Source organism: Eucyclogobius newberryi, unplaced genomic scaffold, assembly GCF_026437365.1.
Source record: "Eucyclogobius newberryi isolate DKJ021-1_F unplaced genomic scaffold, fEucNew1.0.hap1 SCAF_13, whole genome shotgun sequence".
Lineage (NCBI taxonomy): Eukaryota > Metazoa > Chordata > Actinopteri > Gobiiformes > Gobiidae > Eucyclogobius > Eucyclogobius newberryi.
In genome coordinates, this window is record NW_027315757.1 from 15313362 (window position 1) to 15336732 (window position 23371).

Consider the following 23371-nt stretch of genomic DNA (forward strand, 5'->3'; position numbering starts at 1 on the left):
TGCTAGAATGACATGCTAGGGTGACATGCTAGAGTGACATGCTAGAGCGACATGCTAGCGCGACATGCTAGAGTGACCTGCTAGAGTGACATGCTAGAGTGACATGCTAGAGTGACATGCTAGCGCGACATGCTAGAGTGACATGCTAGAGTGACATGCTAGAGCAACATGCTAGAGCGACATGCTAGAGTGACATGCTAGAGTGACATGCTAGAGTGACATGCTAGCGCAACATGCTAGCGCAACATGCTAGAGTGACATGCTAGAGTGACATGCTAGAGTGACATGATAGAGTGACATGCTAGCGCGACATGCTAGAGTGACATGCTAGCGCGACATGCTAGAGTGACATGCTAGAGTGACATGCTAGAGTGACATGCTAGAGTGACATGCTAGCGCGACATGCTAGAGTGACATGCTAGAGTGACATGCTAGAGCGACATGCTAGAGTGACATGCTAGAGTGACATGCTAACGCGACATGCTAGAGTGACATGCTAGAGTGACATGCTAGAGTGACATGCTAGAGTGACATGCTAGCGCGACATGCTAGAGTGACATGCTAGTGCGACATGCTAGAGTGACATGCTAGCGCGACATGCTAGAGTGACATGCTAGAGTGACATGCTAGAGTGACATGCTAGTGCGACATGCTAGAGTGACATGCTAGAGTGACATGCTAGAGTGACATGCTAGTGCGACATGCTAGAGTGACATGCTAGCGGTGTTTTCGCGTTGGTAATAAGTGACTAAATGAAGGAGAAACAGAGAGATAAGTTCCTGTTGAGGGCGGAGCTCGTCTGCGGCACTTCGAGGAGCGTTTGTTTCACGTGTTTGACACAGATTGATGGGACGACTCAATCTCAAATATAAATCAGGTTTGATATAAATCGCCGCTCGTCTTTGGTCGTACAGGAGTGGGTTTGATCTTTCTGCCACTTCTTATTTTACGTAAATCGACCCTGAAATATGAACTTTTAGAGTTTAAGATGCTTCACGTGTCGTTAAAGATGTGTTTAAGTCGCAGAAAAATACTCACAACATTCTTTTGAGACATTATCTGGCAGGTTTACCTTTACTTTATACCATTTGTTTTGTAGAAAATAAAGTATCAGAGGCAGAGAAATACAGACACGCAAAGAACATGCACCAAACAGACAGATGATTGATTAAAGGTTCAGAGATAATAAAGTCTCATCATTAAACCTTAATTACAGACTACATTCATGCACATTGTAATTTATCGAAAAGCTCTGTTTTATTTAGAAAATTAACAGAAAAAAGTTGAAATTATAACAAAATCGTGACCGAAATCGTGTATCAAGGCAACGATTAAAAGTTAACACACATTAAAAATCGATATTCTGATCTCTTTATTGGGTTTTCTATTCATTCTGTTGATCTGATTTTAGTTACATTCATCACTGTGAAAAATAAACAAATTCACTTCATTTCATTGAACAATAAAGACGTTTACAATTCAATAAATGCATGATCCACTTGAGGATGACACAATATCAAATTAAAGTGATAAAAACATCACCATCGTTCACAAGATTAAGAACTACAAGATTCTGAATGAAAACTGAATAGATTTACTTGTAGTTTGGATCGTTGGAAGTAGATTTAACTGAAATGACTCACTGTTGCTGCCTACGTTAATCACCAGGCACGATTTTGAGTTTTTATGATTATATTAGGACCTGAATAATGATGCTTATCGATCAACAGAACAACTTTGACATCCAGAAATACATTGAGACCCAATGTGTAGCCGGTCTGGTCCTGTTCTAGGCCTGGTTAAGTCCTGTTCTAGGCCTGGTTAAGTCCTGGTTAAGTCCTGGTTAAGTCCTGGTCACGGGTGAGAACAATAACGATCTTCGATTTTAATAAAAATGATTCTGACTTGATGCAGACCTGTGGATGATCGGGTCAGTTTTCCTATCTCCTTCACTTGTACCACAGCGAGTCGCAACGCTCCATTAGCTCACATACATGTTTGTTTCATTTCTGACGTGTTACGTGCTCGAGAAGTCGCTTTAGTGCAATACGCGCTGATGAAAGGTTATAAACTCACTCCACCAGGTGTCGCTGCCAAGAAGAAGAGTGTTGGCTGTAGCCAAACTGATAGCATGAGGCGCTAACACAAAGCTATGTGTGAGAACAGATAGCATGAGGCGCTAACACAAAGCAATGTATGAGAACAGATAGCATGAGGCGCTAACACAAAGCTACGTGTGAGAACAGATAGCATGAGGCGCTAACACTAAGCTATGTGTGAGAACAGATAGCATGAGGCGCTAACACAAAGCTACGTGTGAGAACAGATAGCATGAGGCGCTAACACAAAGCTACGCGTGAGAACAGATAGCATGAGGCGCTAACACAAAGCTAGAGGCGCGGTACAAATCCCTATTTTTATTTTATTGTAAAATATTAAGATGCATCGACTCGAGAGTCAAAGGTCAGAAATTGCGGACAAATTGTACATTGAAATAAAAACCAAAGGACGACTGCCTTCTTACAGTGTGTGAAAGGCTGCGTGAATCTCACAGTTTGTTCCAATTTCACAGCCAATCAAACGTGTGGGAGACGAGGGCGGAGCCTTCTGAGGCGTTTGTTTGTGTCGAGACCTTCAGTTGTCATCACGTCCTGAGGTTTAGTTTTCATTTAGTCCTAATTGCGTGTTTAACCCTCTTTAAGTTTATTCTAATTAGGGACGTCACAATGTCAAATTTTACTGTTATGATTATTGTGAAAGAAACAAATATTCACGATTATTGACACGTAACAAACCAGACCTGGTTTAGTTCTGGTTTAGTCCTGGTTTAGACCTGGTTTAGACCTGGTTCAGACCTGGTTTAGCCCTGGTTTAGTCCTGGTTTAGTCCTGGTTTAGACCTGGTTCAGTCCTGGTTTAGTCCTGGTTTAGACCTGGTTTAGTCCTGGTTTAGACCTGGTTCAGTCCTGGTTTAGTCCTGGTTTAGACCTGGTTTAGTCCTGGTTTACTCCTGGTTTAGTCCTGGTTTAGACCTGGTTCAGTCCTGGTTTAGACCTGGTTCAGTCCTGGTTTAGTCCTGGTTTAGACCTGGTTTAGTCCTGGTTTACTCCTGGTTTAGACCTGGATTAGTCCTGGTTTAGTCCTGGTTTAAACCTAGTTTAGCCCTGGTTTAGTCCTGGTTTAGCCCTGGTTTAGCCCTGGTTTAGACCTGGTTCAGTCCTGGTTTAGACCTGGTTCAGTCCTGGTTTAGTCCTGGTTTAGACCTGGTTTAGTCCTGGTTTACTCCTGGTTTAGACCTGGTTTAGTCCTGGTTTACTCCTGGTTTAGACCTGGTTTAGTCCTGGTTTACTCCTGGTTTAGACCTGGTTTAGTCCTGGTTTAGTCCTGGTTTAAACCTAGTTTAGCCCTGGTTTAGTCCTGGTTTAGCCCTGGTTTAGCCCTGGTTTAGACCTGGTTCAGTCCTGGTTTAGACCTGGTTCAGTCCTGGTTTAGTCCTGGTTTAGACCTGGTTTAGTCCTGGTTTACTCCTGGTTCAGTCCTGGTTTAGACCTGGTTCAGTCCTGGTTTAGTCCTGGTTTAGACCTGGTTTAGTCCTGGTTTACTCCTGGTTTAGACCTGGTTTACTCCTGGTTTAGTCCTGGTTTAGACCTGGTTCAGTCCTGGTTTAGACCTGGTTCAGTCCTGGTTTAGTCCTGGTTTAGACCTGGTTTAGTCCTGGTTTACTCCTGGTTTAGACCTGGTTTAGTCCTGGTTTAGCCCTGGTTTAAACCTAGTTTAGCCCTGGTTTAGTCCTGGTTTAGCCCTGGTTTAGCCCTGGTTTAGCCCTGGTTTAGCAGTAGATTGACAGTCCCGTCTGGTAAAGTGCAGACTATGTAAACATTCTCGTCTTTCCTTAAATGCCAGCGTCATTTATTCTTGGGCAGGTGTTTGCTCTTGTTAAAAATGATTGCGGATGAAAGATGGCGTCTCGTGAGCTCCCAGAATGCCAAGCGAATCCATCATGTGGCGAATGGGACGCGGCTCCGGCTGCGCCCGGCGACACACGAGCTCATCGTCAGGTACACGAGACGCCGAAACGAGCCCGTGTCAGAGGAGCTCCAGGCTCCAGGCTCATTATGACGTCGTTTGGAGAGTTTGTCCCTGTGGTAATTAATTCTCATCGTTTTTCATGAGTCAAGTGGCAGTTTGGGAAGAAAAATTGACAAATAAAAGTCGGGAAAAAGACTGAAATAACTGCGTGATATCATCAAAAAGCTTCATTCCGTCCTAAATGCTGAGACAGTTTGCACGTGACTTACACCGTGTTTTGACAATTTGAACAGTCATTTAACAAAATAAAGGTATTGTCAGCGTAATTATGTCAATTTATTATTTAAATGGCCATTGTTTACCATCTGTTTGCTAAGTAACAGCTGTGAGTGACATTATAAACGTCACCAAAATGGCCAAATTAGAGAAAAACAGGCAAAACGTTTGGTAAAATCTTGAGTAAAATATAGTTTTTATATTATATATTTTGTTAAATTAATCCTGTTAACAAGCTCGTCTTCTCCTTCACCTCATAAAAACACCCGCTTTCAAATTACCGGCAAATTACGTATCTGTGACGTCAAAAGATCTGCTCAGTTATGTCCTCTTAATGTGCCACATTTCATCCCACTTTTGCGCTTTCTACTTCAATTCTTTTACTTCCTGGTTGTAAATCATGACATCACACGAGGAAATGAGTTCTTTGACTGAACGTTACATTTAGATCTTTACAGACTGATTTGTGCAAAAAGACCTGCTTAACGAAGATGTAACGTCAGAGCTAAAACGAAACTCGTACAACGAACTCGTACAAATAACGAATTAACGATTAGCTTCGGGAGATGCTAACGATTAGCTTTGGGAGATGCTAACAACAACAGAACGTACAGGTTCTGTCACACTGTCACACATCGTTTTACGATCAAAATCCAGACTTTACAAAAGAAAAAGCACATCGACTTTCAGAATCCTAAGTTCCCGACGACGATGTGAATGCAGCTGTTACCTAGCAACCACGTGACTCCTCTGACGTCGCAGAAAGGATTGTTTGACGAATTAAAATATGCAAAAAGACCTTCATTTTATTCATCAATTCATATTTAAAGGGACATAAAATGTGCTCAATATCAATATTTTATACGCCGCCGCGTTACTTCTGTCACTTTCAAGGGATTTTTCAACTTTTCTTCACAAACCGACATTATAATGGTGTGAAACTGTTTTCAATTTTTACATTTGCTGCAGATATTGTGCCATAAGTAAAGTCACAACTAGAAAATCATAAAACCCTGACTCAAATCACTACTACTCATTACAACTGTGTGCTCACATAGCACACATAGCGTGTCAGGCCAAGCTAGTTTTTGTTTATCTCCCAGTGGTAATCCCCTCTGCCGCCAGTAGACGGAGCACTAACACCAAAAGGAATGAGAGCCAGTTTAAAGTATCCAGGAAGTGACCCGGAAGTGATTGTGAAGTGAAGGGGAAGTGACCAGGAGGTGACCAGGAAGTGACCGGGAAGTGACCTGAAAGTGATCGTTATGTGATTGTGATGTGACTAGGATGTGACCGGGAAGTGAAGGGGAAGGTACCACGAAGTGACAGGAAGTGAAATTAAGTGACCAGGAAGTGACCGTGAAGTGACTTGGAAGTGACCAGGAAGTGACCATGAAGTGACCCCCTATGTGACCAGGAAATGACCAGGAAGTGACTATGAAGTGAAGAGCAAGTGAACAGGAAGTGACTAGGAAGTGAAGGGGAAGTTCCCATGAAGTGACCGTGATGTGACCAGGAAGTGACAAACTAAATCCAATGATGTCATAATGTTTAGGTTAAATATTGTGACATCCTTATGTCAGTCCAACAGAAATATAACTTTAAATGAATGAAAACACTTCTAATCAAACCCTCGCGGTGAACAGTTCCCCCTCGTTTTAATCCGTTCTTTCATAATAACGTTTGGCGTGTTTATGGCTTTAATGCAGCGTTCTTAAATTAGCGAGACGTCGTTGTGTAACCGCCGTCCCCGCCGAGCCTCATCCGTCTCCCCCGGCGACGCCTTTCCTTTCCTTTGACATTTGACGCGGAAAGAGAGAGCGGTAGAAACTGAAGAGTCGAACACGCAACCTTTTTAAAGACGAGAAACTTTGTGAACGATTTCTGTGCTGAGACGTTTCAGCGCAATGAGAGAGAGAATAAAGGAGAGGGGGAGGAGCGAAAGAGAGAGAGAGGAACAAGAAAGAAAGAGGGGTAAACTAGACAGATAAAGAAAAAAAGGGAGGGAGAAGGAAAGAGGAAAGGGAGGCAAGGGGGAGACAAGGAAAGGGTAGAAGAGAGAAGTAAATAAGAGAGAGAAATGAAGGAAAGAGGAAGAAACAAGAGAAAGGGAGATGACGGAGGTAGAGAGGACGGAGGAGTTGGAGAAGAAAGGCAGATGAGGTGAGGCAGAGAGTGACGAATGGAGTTGAAGGAGAAAGACAGGACGGACAAGAAAAAGAGAGGAGAGAAGAGAGATTAAGTGAAAGAGAGGGAGGAAAAAAGAGAGGAAGAATGAAGGGAAGGGAGGACAAGGCAGGGAGAGAAGAGACGGATGAGGTGAAAAGGGAGAAGCAAGGGGAGGTGTGGGAGATGGAGTGAAAACAGATGAGAGAGGAGAGGTGAGAGCGGGAGAGAGGGAGGGAAAGACAAGGTAGGAGGCACTAAAGAGAAGAGGAGAGAGAAAGAGAGGACAGGAGAGACAAGAAGAGAGAGAGAATAGAGGAGAGAGAGAGAGTGTTGGGGAGAGAGGGGGAAAGTGAGAGAGTAGGGAGGGATGGAGGAGATAGAGGGGGGAGAGTATCGCAGAGTGAGGGGGAAAGAGGGAGCGTGAGGGGTAGAAAGGGAACGAGAGGGGGAAAGAGGGAGGAGAGAGGGGGGTAGAGGAGAGAGGAGGAGAGAGGGAGAGAGAGGGGGAAATAGGAGGAGAGAGGAGGGGAGAGAGGAGGAGAGATGAGGAGAGAGAGGAGGAGAGAGGGGGAGAGAAGGAGAGAGGGGGAAATAGGAGGAGAGAGGAGGAGAGAGAGGGAGAGAGGGGGAGAGAGGAGGAGAGGGGGAAGAGGAGGAGAGAAGGAGAGAGAGAGGGAGAGAGAGGAGGAGAGAAGGAGAGAGTGGAGGAGAGAGGAGGAGGAGAGAGGAGGAGGAGAGAAGGAGAGAGTGGAGGAGAGAGGAGGAGAGAGTGGAGGAGAGAGGAGGAGAGAGTGGAGGAGAGAGGAGTAGAGAGTGGAGGAGAGAGGAGGAGAGAGGAGGAGAGAGTGGAGGAGAGAGGAGGAGGAGAGAGGAGGAGGAGAGAAGGAGAGAGTGGAGGAGAGAGGAGGAGAGAGTGGAGGAGAGAGGAGGAGAGAGGAGGAGAGAGTGGAGGAGAGAGGAGTAGAGAGTGGAGGAGAGAGGAGGAGAGAGGAGGAGAGAGGAGGAGAGAGGACTCTGGTATCAGATGTTGTCTGAGTCTGGTGTAAATTGGCTTCACTCGGGTGAACACGCTCCTCTGGCTCTGGCCCAGGTCCATTTGGGCTCCGGAAAAGAGGAGCGCTTGGTTTGACATGTTTGGGACCAGCAGAGCCGGGCGGAGTTTATCGCAGCGTTGAAGTCGGTCTTGACCAGAGACTCAGGGTTCTATAAATACACCCATAACAAGCTTTTTAGGATGAATCACACTTTTAAACGCATTTCCTCACAACATTAGTACATTTTAGTGAGATTGATATTTACTTTTGAACGGCCCTTTTTCAAACAGGATCAGTTTGTCTGAATGGGCTGGTTCATTTGGGTTCATGTGAACTCTAATCCGTCTGATCTGTGAACGCAAACGAACCAGTGGAACAAAACCAGGAAGTGACCAGGAAGTGACTAGGAAATGAAGGGAAAGTGACCAGGAGGTGACCAGGAAGTGACCAGGATGTGACTGTTGAGTGACCGGGAAGTTCCCGTGAAGTGACCAGGTGGTGACCTTGATGTGATCTTGATGTGATCGTGATGTGACTAGGAAGTGACCGGGAAGTGAAGGGGAAGTTACCAGGAAATGACATTAAGTGACCAGGAAGTGACTGTGGAGTGAACAGGAAGTGACCGTGAAGTGACTTGGAAGTGAAGGGCAAGTGAAGAGGAAGTGACTGGGAAGTGAATGGGAAGTGACAAACTAAATCCAATGATGTCATGATGTTTAGGTTGAATGACAATCGTGAATAATCAGGGCACAATTCAATCATAAGAACTTCACAATAATCTTTGTATCTAAATGTAAATAACTTTTGTTTTGGGGCAGTTTTTCAACACTAACTTTATTTTGTCCGTCAGGAAGTTTGAATCCATGAAACTGGTGTTAAAATTTTAAAATGTCACTGTTGTTCGGTCATGATCTCGATTTAATCGTGAATAATCGTTAAATCGTTTTTTCTCATAATCATCGTAACTCTAAATATTGTGACATCGTTATGTCAGTCCAACAGAAACATAACTTTAAACGTGTCATTAAACGTGTCTTTTAGCTGCACATTCAAGGATTTATTCTGTGAAACAAATGCAAACCGACCGTCCTAAACTTCTGTCCTTTGAGCCGCACAAGCTGCACTTTTTATTGGTTAAAAACACAAATGATTACATTCAAAATGAAATGAACTGCTCTGTCAGTCGAACTCCAGAACCAAGGAAACCACAGTCCCCCGAGAGACCACAGTCCCCCGTGAGGCCACAGTCCCCCGAGAGACCACAGTCCCCCGTGAGGCCACAGTCCCCCGAGAGACCACAGTCCCCCGTGAGGCCACAGTCCCCCGTGAGGCCACAGTCCCCCGTGAGGCCACAGTCCCCCGTGAGGCCACAGTCCCCCGTGAAACCACAGTCCCCCGTGAGACTACACACCCCCGTGAGGCCACAGACCCCCGTGAGGCCACAGACCCCCGTGAGGCCACAGACCCCCGTGAGACCACAGTCCCCCGTGAGGCCACAGACCCCCGTGAGACTACACACCCCCGTGAGGCCACAGACCCCCGTGAGGCCACAGTCCCCCGTGAGGCCACAGTCCCCCGTGAGACTACACACCCCCGTGAGGCCACAGACCCCCGTGAGACCACAATCCCCCGTGAGGCCACAGACCCCGTGAGGCCACAGACCCCCGTGAGACCACAGTCCCCCGTGAGGCCACAGACCCCGTGAGGCCACACACCCCCGTGAGACCATAGACCCCCGTGAGACCATAGACCCCCGTGAGACTACACACCCCCGTGAGGCCACAGACCCCCGTGAGACCACACACCCCCGTGAGACCACAGACCCCCGTGAGGCCACAGACCCCCGTGAGACCACAGACCCCCGTGAGACCACACACCCCCGTGAGGCCACAGACCCCCGTGAGGCCACAGACCACCGTGAGGCCACAGACCCCCGTGAGACCACACACCCCCGTGAGACCACAGACCCCCGTGAGGCCACAGACCCCCGTGAGACCACAGACCCCCGTGAGGCCACAGACCCCATGAGGCCACAGACCCCCGTGAGACCACACACCCCCGTGAGGCCACAGACCCCCGTGAGACCACACACCCCCGTGAGGCCACAGACCCCCGTGAGGCCACAGACCACCGTGAGGCCACAGACCCCCGTGAGACCACACACCCCCGTGAGACCACAGACCCCCGTGAGGCCACAGACCCCCGTGAGGCCACAGACCCCCGTGAGGCCACAGACCCCCGTGAGACCACAGACCCCCGTGAGGCCACACACCCCCGTGAGACCACAGACCCCCGTGAGGCCACAGACCCCCGTGAGACCACAGACCCCCGTGAGGCCACAGACCCCCGTGAGACCACAGACCCCCGTGAGGCCACACACCCCCGTGAGACCACAGACCCCCGTGAGGCCACAGACCCCCGTGAGGCCACAGACCCCCGTGAGGCCACAGACCCCCGTGAGACCACAGACCCCCGTGAGACCACACACCCCCGTGAGGCCACAGACCCCCGTGAGGCCACAGACCACCGTGAGGCCACAGACCCCCGTGAGGCCACACACCCCCGTGAGACCACACACCCCCGTGAGACCACAGACCCCCGTGAGGCCACAGACCCCCGTGAGGCCACAGACCCCCGTGAGACCACAGACCCCCGTGAGACCACACACCCCCGTGAGGCCACAGACCCCCGTGAGGCCACAGACCACCGTGAGGCCACAGACCCCCGTGAGGCCACAGACCCCCGTGAGGCCACAGACCCCCGTGAGACCACAGACCCCCGTGAGGCCACACACCCCCGTGAGACCACAGACCCCCGTGAGGCCACAGACCCCCGTGAGGCCCCTCGGTGGTTCATTGAACACTGGCTGTTGAAATAGACGTCTTGTTCACAGTTTGTCTTAATAAACTCCAGCTCATCGACTCCTGACGCTCCACATCCATCTAATTTCATCATTATCACCTCAGTCATTATAAATACAATAATATCGTCGCGGCGTCGCCTTAATTAGCCGCTCGCTCCCCGCCGTGGACGCTGGATTAAAGGGCTGCTCGGCGCGGTGGAAGTGTCATCACATTTACATGCAAATAGACATAATTACGTGTCATCAGCAGACGCCATCGCTCACGAGGAAACAGAGGAAGCGGGAACAAAGGCGCTGGACGTGAGGGAACAAAGGCGCTGGACGCAAGGAAGCGGCGTTTGTGATCGACGACAGGAACAATCGTGTACTTTTCCTATTACGACGTTCCGTATTTCCTTTTGTGAGAAGCACTTCGGTCAGACCGGAAGTCGTTCTAGATTTAATAAACTGAATTTAAGGGGGGCCCATGTGAGGCTCTTTGCCCTGGGCCCCCAAATGTCTGTGGATGAGCCAGTGAACCATACACAAGCGTGATTTTGGAGGATTTAAAAGGATTGAATGTAAAAAAGAATGGAAGAAGAGAGAGAAAAGGATGGAAGAAGAGAGAGGAAAGGAAGAAGAGAGAGGAAAGGATGGAAGAAGAGAGAGGAAAGGATGGAAGAAGAGAGAGGAAAGGATGGAAGAAGAGAGAGGAAAGGAAGAAGAGAGAGAAAAGGATGGAAGAAGAGAGAGGAAAGGAAGAAGAGAGAGGAAAGGATGGAAGAAGAGAGAGGAAAGGATGGAAGAAGAGAGAGGAAAGGAAGAAGAGAGAGGAAAGGATGGCAGAAGAGAGAGGAAAGGATGGAAGAAGAGAGAGGAAAGGAAGAAGAGAGAGGAAAGGATGGAAGAAGAGAGAGGAAAGGATGGAAGAAGAGAGAGGAAAGGATGGAAGAAGAGAGAGGAAAGGAAGAAGAGAGAGAAAAGGATGGAAGAAGAGAGAGGAAAGGAAGAAGAGAGAGGAAAGGATGGAAGAAGAGAGAGGAAAGGATGGAAGAAGAGAGAGGAAAGGATGTAAGAAGAGAGGAAAGGAAAGGAAGAAGATAGAGGAAAGGATGGAACAAGCATGTCGGAAAAAGACACAATACACCCAATCGATATAAAGAGAGAGAGAGAGAGAGAGAGAGAGAGAGAGAGAGAGAGAGGAAAGGGGAAGAAGATTAGTTTCCTATAAATAATAAATGTTAGCCAAAAAACGATCCATATTTTCAGGAGTTTGTTTTTGAGCTCGTTTTCCGCCCCAGAGTTTGAGCTCAAACGTCTCACGAGTCGTTTCTGTATTTCTTGTATATTTAGTTTACATCACAGGGCTGAGTCTGATGTAAACCTTCTGTGCATTTCACATCCGTTTTACAGAGTCGTGGCTCGTGCAGCAGTTTTCTCCACTCACCAAGGGCAAAATCATAAAAACGTAAGAACTTGGACCTGCCGCTTGGACCTGCCGTTTGGACCTGCCGCTTGGACCTGCCGCTTGCACCTGTCGCGGTCAGAAGGAGGGCAGCTTTGTGTGATGTTACTTCTGAGATCTGAAGAAGACATCAGATAAATCTGTGCTCGTTCTGCTCCGCCTTTCTCCAGCTCCAAAAGAACCGACGGCACCAAAAGAACCAACGACAGTACCAAAAGAACCAACAGCACCAAAAGAACCCACTACAGTACCAAAAGAACCAACAGCACTAAAAGAACCAACAACAGTACCAAAAGAACCAACTACAGCACCAAAAGAACCCAAGACAGTACCAAAAGAACCAATAACAGTACCAAAAGAACCAACGACAGTACCAAAAGAACCAACGACAGTACCAAAAGAACCAACGACAGTACAAAAAGAACCAACAACAGTACCAAAAGAACCAACAGTGCCAAAAGAACCAATGACATTACCAAAAGAAACAATGACAGTACCATAAGAACCGACGACAACACCAAAAGAACCAAAAGCACCAAAAGAACCAAAAGCACCAAAAGAACCGATGATGGCACCAAAAGTACCGACGACACCAAGACGCACTGTGGTGTAGTGGTCGTCAGGGCGATGAATACATGAAAACACTGTGTAACTTTACTCGTTCAGATTCAGAGACCGCTGGTGCTTCATGTTTTAAGAGCGAGAACATCAGAAAACTCGGCTCTTTTGGTGTGAAACAAACATGATGCGACCTCTGACCCCGTAAAGCTGTCGTGTTTTTACACCGTGTTCTTCAGCGCTAGAATCACCACATTTAGCATTTCAGAGAGTGTTTAAACCTTTTAGTTTAGATGAGAAATAAAAGATAAAAGTGCCATCTGAGCTGACACTAAACGTGCTCTTGTGCATGTGCCTGGTCAGAAGAGCAGACGAACTACAATATCATGAAATAAACATGTTTTAGGTCTAAGTCCGAGCAAAGGTCAACGACGGCACCAGCGATCGGAAAAAAACTCATTTGTGTTGTCTGTCTAAAAATAGTTTTGTTCTTTTATTATTGAGTTATTTAAATGGATTTCGAGTATTGAGCCTGGAGGAATGTGTAAAAAAAAAAAAAAAAGATTTTCTTCGGGCCAAACCACAATTTCGAAGCGTGAGATCGACAGTGATTACCAAACGTCGATTTCACCGAAACGACCGATCGTCAAAGGAACGAGAACACGATTCCGATCTCGCCGGCCGTCATCGAGCTCTTCTTTTGTTTTACAGCTTCGATATCGATAAATCCTCGGACGCGGGCCTCGTATTCCCTCTGGTCTTCCCGTCTCGAGCGACGGGTTTTCGTGACCTCGAGTCGTTCCCCAAACTGGCGCTCGTTAGCAGCCGCGCTCCGCCGGCTCCGTTCACGAGTTTAATTTGAACGCCAGAGGTTACGGTGACTTTGCCGCTCCTCTCGACTGTAACCGGCCACGGCACCGCCAACGTTTTCTGTCAAAAAAATTCAGCGAGAAAAAAAGTCGACGGGCCAAAAATCTGCCGTGAATGACAATCTGAGCAGAAATTGGAGCTGCGCGACGCTTTTGCCACTCGCTTGTCTTCATAAGATGCTTTTGTTTGGCCTGGAATAATATTAAACTTCATCTAATCTAAGAAAGCATAAAATAAAACACTTCTTCTGAGCCTCACAAATCACCCCATTTCAAATTTCCCAGATTTGCGACGTCAAAGATTGAGTTTTAATTCCATAAATCATCGTTTCCATTACAACCTTCTATTAGCATGTCAGGCTAGGCTAGATTTAGTTTATTTCCTCACGGTAATTCCCCCTGCTGCCAGTAGATGGAGTGCTAACACAAATCCTGATGAGGGATGAGAGTGCTTTTCAATACATATTCTTTTAAGTTCTAAACTATGAGACGTGAAGGAATAAGAGCGAGTTTAAAGGTCAAGACGGTGTGACTTCCGTGAGCGTTGGTCAGTTCCACCTTTTCTCTCCCCAGAGCTCCAGGACATGAATAACAGAAATGGAAACAAATAATACATTATATATACAATACATATAATTTATATCTATGAAAACTGGCTCAGTGTTACGCCTCAGACACAAAATAAATGTTAGTGATATTTTTTTATATTGGACCTGAGGTGGCTTTTGTGATGAGGCTGTATATTCTTATTAACTCAAATGGCCACAATTTACTATATTATAATCACATTCAAATTCACCTTTCTATGTGTTTAAACTGAAAATAAAATATGGGGTGTGATGGGGCAGTAAGTTTAAGCTTTACACTTGTCATACGATAAAACTAATGTTAAATGTTTTGGTCAAGTAAAATGGGAACTTTTTAAAGTTTGCCAACATTGGATTTTGGACATGGCAAAATGTACAATTTTAACACAAAAATGAATAAAAAGCACAATATGAATGTAAATATTGCTCCGATTTACAGTACGACAAATTAAAATTCTAAACTTTAAAACATATATTTTGCCTAACTATAGTTCTGCCTCCTGCAAAGCCTGAGGACTCAAAAGGCCCATCTTCTGGTCACTAAACCTGGAGCTGGACACGGCACCAGAGCAGATTTAAACTCTTCTCTTTCTCATGCAGGAAACCATCACCATGACTACCAGCACAGCCACATGGACCTGACGGCCTTCACACCCAAACGAGGTGAGGCTTTTCTCTGCTGTTGTACTTCCATAAGAACCTGAGGACCTGACGTTGGACCTGATGTAGGACCTGATGTTGGACCTGATGTTGGACCTGATGTAGGACCTGACGTTGGACCTGATGTAGGACCTGATGTAGGACCTGATGTTGGACCTGATGTAGGACCTGACGTTGGACCTGATGTAGGACCTGATGTAGGACCTGATGTTGGACCTGATGTAGGACCTGATGTAGGACCTGATGTAGGACCTGATGTTGGACCTGATGTAGGCCCTAATGTTGGACCTGATGTAGGACCTGATGTAGGACCTGATGTAGGACCTGACGTTGGACCTGATGTAGGACCTGATGTAGGACCTGATGTTGGACCTGATGTAGGACCTGACGTTGGACCTGATGTAGGACCTGATGTAGGACCTGATGTTGGACCTGATGTAGGACCTGATGTAGGACCTGATGTTGGACCTGATGTAGGACCTGATGTAGGACCTGATGTTGGACCTGATGTAGGACCTGATGTAGGACCTGACGTTGGACCTGATGTAGGCCCTAATGTTGGACCTGATGTAGGACCTGATGTAGGACCTGATGTAGGACCTGACGTTGGACCTGATGTAGGACCTGATGTAGGACCTGATGTTGGACCTGATGTAGGACCTGACGTTGGACCTGATGTAGGACCTGATGTAGGACCTGATGTAGGACCTGATGTTGGACCTGATGTAGGACCTGATGTAGGACCTGATGTTGGACCTGATGTAGGACCTGATGTAGGACCTGACGTTGGACCTGATGTAGGACCTGATGTTGGACCTGATGTAGGACCTGACGTTGGACCTGACGTAGGACCTGATGTAGGACCTGATGTTGGACCTGATGTAGGACCTGATGTTGGACCTGATGTAGGACCTGATGTAGGACCTGATGTTGGACCTGATGTAGGACCTGATGTAGGACCTGATGTTGGACCTGATGTAGGACCTGATGTAGGACCTGATGTAGGACCTGATGTTGGACCTGATGTAGGACCTGATGTTGGACCTGATGTAGGACCTGATGTAGGACCTGACGTTGGACCTGATGTAGGACCTGATGTAGGACCTGATGTTGGACCTGATGTAGGACCTGATGTTGGACCTGATGTAGGACCTGATGTAGGACCTGACGTTGGACCTGATGTAGGACCTGATGTTGGACCTGATGTAGGACCTGATGTTGGACCTGTTGTAGGACCTGACGTTGGACCTGATGTAGGACCTGATGTAGGACCTGATGTAGGACCTGACGTTGGACCTGATGTAGGACCTGACGTTGGACCTGATGTAGGACCTGACGTTGGACCTGATGTAGGACCTGATGTAGGACCTGATGTTGGACCTGATGTAGGACCTGACGTTGGACCTGATGTAAGACCTGATGTAGGACCTGATGTTGGACCTGATGTAGGACCTGATGTTGGACCTGATGTAGGACCTGATGTAGGACCTGACGTTGGACCTATTGTAGGACCTGACGTTGGACCTGATGTAGGACCTGATGTTGGACCTGATGTAGGACTTGATGTAGGACCTGATGTTGGACCTGATGTAGGACCTGATGTAGGACCTGATGTAGGACCTGACGTTGGACCTGATGTAGGACCTGATGTAGGACCTGATGTTGGACCTGATGTTGGACCTGATGTAAGACCTGATGTAGGACCTTACGTTGGACCTGATGTAGGACCTGACGTAGGACCTGATGTTGGACCTGATGTAGGACCTGATGTTGGACCTGATGTAGGACCTGATGTAGGACCTGATGTAGGACCTGACGTTGGACCTGATGTAGGACCTGACGTTGGACCTGATGTAGGACCTGACGTTGGACCTGATGTAGGACCTGATGTAGGACCTGATTTAGGACCTGATGTTGGACCTGATGTAGGACTTGATGTAGGACCTGATGTTGGACCTGATGTAGGACCTGATGTAGGACCTGATGTAGGACCTGATGTAGGACCTGACGTTGGACCTGATGTAGGACCTGATGTAGGACCTGATGTTGGACCTGATGTAGGACCTGATGTTGGACCTGATGTAGGACCTGATGTAGGACCTGACGTTGGATCTGATGTAGGACCTGATGTTGGACCTGATGTAGGACCTGACGTTGGACCTGATGTAGGACCTGACGTTGGACCTGATGTAGGACCTGACGTAGGACCTGATGTAGGACCTGATGTTGGACCTGATGTAGGACTTGATGTAGGACCTGATGTTGGACCTGATGTAGGACCTGATGTAGGACCTGATGTAGGACCTGATGTTGGACCTGATGTTGGACCTGATGTAGGACCTGATGTAGGACCTGATGTTGGACCTGATGTAGGACCTGATGTAGGACCTGACGTTGGACCTGATGTAGGACCTGATGTTGGACCTGATGTAGGACCTGATGTAGGACCTGATGTTGGACCTGATGTAGGACCTGATGTAGGACCTGACGTTGGACCTGATGTTGGACCTGATGTTGGACCTGATGTTGGTCCTGATGTAGGACCTGATCTAGGACCTGATGTTGGACCTGATGTAGGACCTGATGTAGGACCTGATGTAGGACCTGATGTAGGACCTGATGTTGGACCTGATGTAGGACCTGATGTAGGACCTGATGTTGGACCTGATGTTGGACTTGATGTTGGACTTGATGTAGGACCTGATGTTGGACTTGATGTTGGACCTGACGTAGGACCTGACATAGGACCTGACATTGAACCTGACGTTGAACCTGACGTTGGACCTGACATAGGACCTGACGTTGGACCTGATGTTGGACCTGACGTTTGACCTGACGTTGGACTTGACGTAGGACCTGATGTTGGACCTGATGTTGGACCTGATGTAGGACCCGACGTTGGACCTGACGTTTGACCTGACGTTGGACCTGGCGTTGGACCTGACGTTGGACCTGACGTAGGACCTGACGTTGGACCTGATGTTGGACCTGACGTTTGACCTGACGTTGGACTTGACGTAGGACCTGATGTTGGACCTGATGTAGGACCTGATGTTGGACCTGATGTAGGACCTGACGTTGGACCTGACGTTTGACCTGACGTTGGACCTGGCGTTGGACCTGACGTTGGACCGGACGTTGGACCTGACGTTGGACCTGACGTTTGACCTGATGTTGGACCTGACGTTGGACCTGATGTTGGACCTGACGTTTGACCTGATGTAGGACCTGACGTTGGACCTGATGTTGGACCTGGCGTTGGACCTGACGTTGGACCGGACGTTGGACCTGACGTTGGACCTGACGTTTGACCTGATGTTGGACCTGACGTTGGACCTGATGTTGGACCTGGCGTTGGACCTGACGTTTGACCTGATGTTGGACCTGACGTTGGACCTGATGTTGGACCTGACGTTTGACCTGATGTTGGACCTGACGTTGGACCTGATGTTGGACCTGACGTTGGACCTGATGTTGGACCTGACGTTGGACCTGATGTAGGACCTGACGTTGGACCTGACGTTGGACTTGACGTAGGACCTGATGTTGGACCTGATGTTGGACCTGATGTTGGACCTGATGTAGGACCTGACGTTGGACCTGACGTTTGACCTGACGTTGGACCTGGCGTTGGACCTGACGTTGGACCGGACGTTGGACCTGATGTTGGACCTGACGTTTGACCTGATGTTGGACCTGACGTTGGACCTGATGTTGGACCTGACGTTTGACCTGATGTTGGACCTGACGTTGGACCTGATGTTGGACCTGGCGTTGGACCTGACGTTGGACCTGATGTTGGACCTGACGTTTGACCTGATGTTGGACCTGACGTTGGACCTGATGTTGGACCTGGCGTTGGACCTGACGTTGGACCGGACGTTGGACCTGATGTTGAACCTGACGTTTGACCTGATGTTGGACCTGACGTTGGACCTGATGTTGGACCTGGCGTTGGACCTGACGTTGGACCGGACGTTGGACCTGATGTTGGACCTGACGTTTGACCTGATGTTGGACCTGACGTTGGACCTGATGTTGGACCTGACGTTTGACCTGATGTTGGACCTGACGTTGGACCTGATGTTGGACCTGACGTTGGACCTGATGTAGGACCTGACGTTGGACCTGATGTTGACTTAGTGTTTAGAGAGTCAAAAAACTAGTTTAGTGTAAATTCTGCATAAACTTCGGCTGGAGCGAGTTTCCCTGTTGTGATGTCACTTCCTGTCCAGATTTTTCTAGGTTTTCTCCACAATTGCTCAATGCTCGATTGGCGTAAAACAGGTATAAATGCACCAAACAAAGTCAAAATTAGAAACTCATAAAAACCTGTCATTGGCCCTTTAAGTTTTCAGGCTGAATTACGACATTCATCTACAAAACAAACAAACACGACATCGGACCAATGTTGACATAAAATCTGACGGGTCAAAGCGGCAGCATTTGGCGGTTTGACGAACGCCGCTGTCCACTTTGTTTGTTGTTTGTTTAAATGGTTTATTGTCCCGGCACCGTTGTAATTAAAAAGACATTTCACGTCAACCATGCAGCCGTCCAGTCCTGTTTTAACAGTCATTGTTAGAACTCGGGCCGCCACGTTTCTCCCCAGTGCAACGTACAGCAACGCCACGAGATTCGCCGTTTTCGAATGAAATCTCCAAATCGTTATTTCTTCGGTTTTGGCTCCACGAACTCGTCATTTCAATCTTATGGCTTAAAGTCCTTTCAACTGACGACAATCGCTTGTTTGGGGTTGAAAAATGAAGCCACTTTGTGAAGCTGTCGTGCTAAAATATGTCCGTTTATTCTGACGGAGACGACGTCGAACCCGGTGCCAGTTTTGGTTTCGTGCGGATGGGCCCGGTAATTGCAGAGCCGCTGAACCGTGAGCCAGGTCCATGAATCTGACAGTTTAAGAGAATTCTCAGTTCAAACTAATGAACTCCTGCTGCACCAGACGAAATGTGTAGAAGATGGCGTCGCAACGGAGAAGAAACTGCGGTAATCAACGTCAACAAGCCTGAAATGAACCTTTTGGAGTTTCTCTTTGGCGTTAAATGAAGCCGCGAACGACAAAACGAGTTCAAAATGTGTTCAAAACGTGTTCAAAATGTGACAAGATGAAACATTCCTCGCATCGCCTAGTCCAGAGGCTTTGAATGAGTTTAGATCGAGTAGATTGAGCCCTAAATCGTTTGAGTCACTTTTCACCTTCTGCCATCATCAAAAAGTGTCTCTGGAGAAGTTTGTGAGAAATACACTTCATTACAAAACCAATGTCGACGCGAGAAACACCTGAAAATCGTTGTCTCTCTTTAGTTTGTCATTTTATTAAACGGTCAATGATGAAAAAGCGTTTCTGAAAAGCGTGTGTAATCGTTTCTCTTTAAACTTGCCTCTCCGCTTCATTTATAGAGTCATAATTATAACATTTGTTCTTAGAGTTCAGTCACATAACTCCGCTTGTCTGTCGATCTGGAGCTTTATCCATCTTGTAAAAGTAAAAAAACCCTGAAAAAAACGCATCAAAATGTATTCGAAATGCCTTGAAAAGTACAAACAATCGATTTGGAATACCGTCCGTCTAGTCACGTAAATCCATCGATCTGGAGCTTTTTTGATCCCGTGAAAGACTTTCTTCTTCAAACAGGAAGTCCCCTCAAGCGTCAGTTAAATGGGATTTTAGGAGTTCAACATCTGTATCAAACTGTGCCACGGTTCTTTATCCCCCAAAGCCCTCCGTCGCATCGGCCTGTCCACCGAAGTTGCTGCAGATTAAGTCTCTCTGTAATCAAACAAACAGGCTCCACTCGACTCTGTCTGAGCAGAAGTACAGACCGGTTTGTTTTGGAGAAAGAGCGAAAGAGGGAAGCGAGTCGTGCCTTAGACGGGAAAGATGTGTGTGCTTTTCCTCTCGACTGGATTCAACAAAAGCTAGATGTCTCTTCTCGCTCCATCGCCGTGACGCTTCGCTCAATCAGCCTGAAGTATTAATCTTTTCTTTCCCAGTTTATTAGAGAGTCGAGGTGTATGAACTTCAAAAACACAGAGGGGCTAGATTGCTACTTAACGGACAAACGTTATGCATTATTTGTATTTTATTAGCCTTTAAGTGTGCTCTTGAGTACTTTGACGTTGGCATTTTAGGTTCTAGAAGTGTTTCTTTTTACAGGAAACAATATTAGTTTGTCACAGCCTCGCGAGTTTTGGCTCCATCTACTGGCTGCAGAGGGTCTAAATAAGAAACATTTCAAGCAAGCTACGTCACAGGTCGAGAAAACGCCACAGGTTGAGAAAACGCCACAGGTCGAGAAAACGTCACAGGTCGAGAAAACGTCACAGGTCGAGAAAACGCCACAGGTCGAGAAAACGCCACAGGTCGAGAAAACGCCACAGGTCGAGAAAACGTCACAGGTCGAGAAAACGTCACAGGTCGAGAAAACGTCACAGGTCGAGAAAACGCCACAGGTCGAGAAAACGCCACAGGTCGAGAAAACGCCACAGGTCGAGAAAACGTCACAGGTCGAGAAAACGTCTTTTGACTAATAAACTGGACTTTTAGATTTCAGACCCTTTAAAAACGCTGCTTCTCGTCGCCGTGACTCCGATCGCCGTGACTACGATCGCCATCTCGCCGAGGCCATTGACCCGACTTGACTTTGTGAAGAAAATCTTGTTTTGGGAAAAAAATGAAGCAGAACGATTGTGCCACGAACGCTTTTCAATCTCAAGTTCATATCTCACGGAGCGAAATTAAAAGGTGGCGACGCGGCGGAGCGGCGAGCAGCCGTTTGTCAGCGAGACCAAAGTCATTACCGACACTCGCCGCGTTTCAATAAATAATGATTTCCGGAGACGGCTCTCAGAATGCAAGAAGATAACTGTGATGCCGAGCGAAACGTAACATACTTTCAGTCTGAATGCGCGCTGCGGTTTCCCCCGGCAACGGTACGACAACAGAAGCACCGGATAACGACGAGTGTGAATGCACCCACCGTGGAACATTCCGGGCAAAGCAGTGACATTTCTGTGGAGACAAGAAGGCACCAGAAAATGTTAAAAACGTACCGTATTTTCCGGAGTATAAATTGCAACAGAACTGTGGTAAGTGTCTGGTATGTTAACGTAACATATGAACAGTTATTCAGATAACTATAGCATAAAGAACATGCTAACAAGTTTACCAAAGCATCAGTTTTATTCCAAATCACTAAATCCATTGAATTCTTCTTCCTCTGTGTCACTTCTAAACAACTCCACAAACTCCAGAGGTAGAGGAAGTGCAGACTCTTCTTCTGCGTCGCTTAGAGCCTAGAGCGCCCTCTTGTGGTTGTCAGGGTGAAAATAACTAATAAAATCACATAATAAGTCCCTCTGGAGTATAAGTCGCACCCCGGACAAAACTATGAAAAAAGGTGCGACTTATTGTCTGGAAAATACGGTACTTATTTAATTTAATATTACAGATATTTCAGATTCATTCCAAAAGTGTAGAAATGTTGCTGAGCTTGAATAAAAACGCGTAAATTGTTAAAAAAAAACTGTATTCCTGTCTCAATCGAGCGGGAAAAATATCAATATCACAAAACTAGCCGCAAAATAATGGATTCATGCTGTGGTTTGTCTGTTAAAACACAACTTTGGTTCTGTAGCCATGCCCAGGCCTGATTACTGCCACGCCCCTTCTCAATCAGGAAATCACTAAAGCAGGAGCTCAAACAACGTGAAGTCGACCAAAAGATCAAACGCTTGATTACAGTTGTTGCTGCTAAGGGCTGACAGTCATTAGGTTTAGGGGCCAATTCACACGGGGCCATGAAGGTTTGGAGTTTGTTTTCCCTTCATAATAACAGCGGTTTGTGTTTCCTTGTGTCGACTTTGACTATATTTAAATGTGTTTGATCAACTGAAACGGTCGAGTGTGACAAACATGACACTTTTCACTCCACTGCAACAGGAAGTACTGTATTTGACAGAAATGTACTGTTTTTTTTTGGGGGGAAACGTTGTGAGTTTGAGATTTTGACAAATTTTGACCCAGATTAAAGCCAAAGTAAAGTAAAATATCTCTGACAGTTCGAATTAAAACAAAAATAATACAGGATAGCGATTTTTTAGGTTTATAATTTCACTTCCTGGTTGTAATTGATGATATCACAGTAGGAAATTACCCAGCAAACATTGAGCCAAAACTCATCTGATGTCACATTTAGTTTTATTTGACAAATAAAAATATATGAGAGCGACTTTATTTTGTTAATTAATGTTTAGAGTCAAAAAAGTTCTTTCTTTGTGTAAATTCTGCATAAACTTTGACTGGAATGAGTGTCCCTGCTGTGTCATTTTCTACACATTTTCAAACTTTTCTCCACAAAAACCTGCTTGATTGGTGTAAAACTATAATGTATAGTTATACAAACACAGCAAATAAAGCAAACATTTTAAAATCATAACCTGCGACACGCCCTTTTAATCCTGTTGTTTACTTCAGAATAAACACTGACATCACATGTTTCCCGTGTCATTTCCTGCTTCGTTTTCTCAATAAATCCGACTTTAGCCTAGTCTTTGTTTGTTGCCCGTCGTTGACTCTCGATGCGGTGTTTATTCTGAGACGTTTGAGTCGTGTTACGCCTCCACACTTTATTCCTTTGCCTCTCACAAACGTTGCGCGGCCGTCACATCCGTTGACCCGGTTCGTGGTTCACGTCCCCGTAATTCACATGTAACAAAAACTGGCACAAAGTTCAACGTCGGCACAAACAAACAAGCGAATGCCTCTGTTCCAAAGACGCCATGGCTGTCCAAAGAAAGGACTTCTGTAAGAGTAATAGAGCTAAAAAGAGTGAAGTTTTACCTTGAATTAGTTTTGTGAAGCGC

At 46.7% G+C, this 23371-nt stretch overlaps 1 protein-coding gene across 2 annotated transcripts in view; it reads left to right on the forward strand.

Moving 5' to 3' along the window:
- LOC140358031 (protein shisa-6-like) overlaps positions 1-23371 on the forward strand; it is an 89897-nt gene that overhangs the window by 53254 nt on the left and 13272 nt on the right. For both annotated transcript variants that reach the window (XM_072442673.1, XM_072442674.1), the window contains exon 5: positions 14429-14491. In XM_072442673.1, the coding sequence (XP_072298774.1) occupies positions 14429-14491 (63 nt within the window). The remainder of the gene's footprint in view (positions 1-14428; positions 14492-23371) is intronic.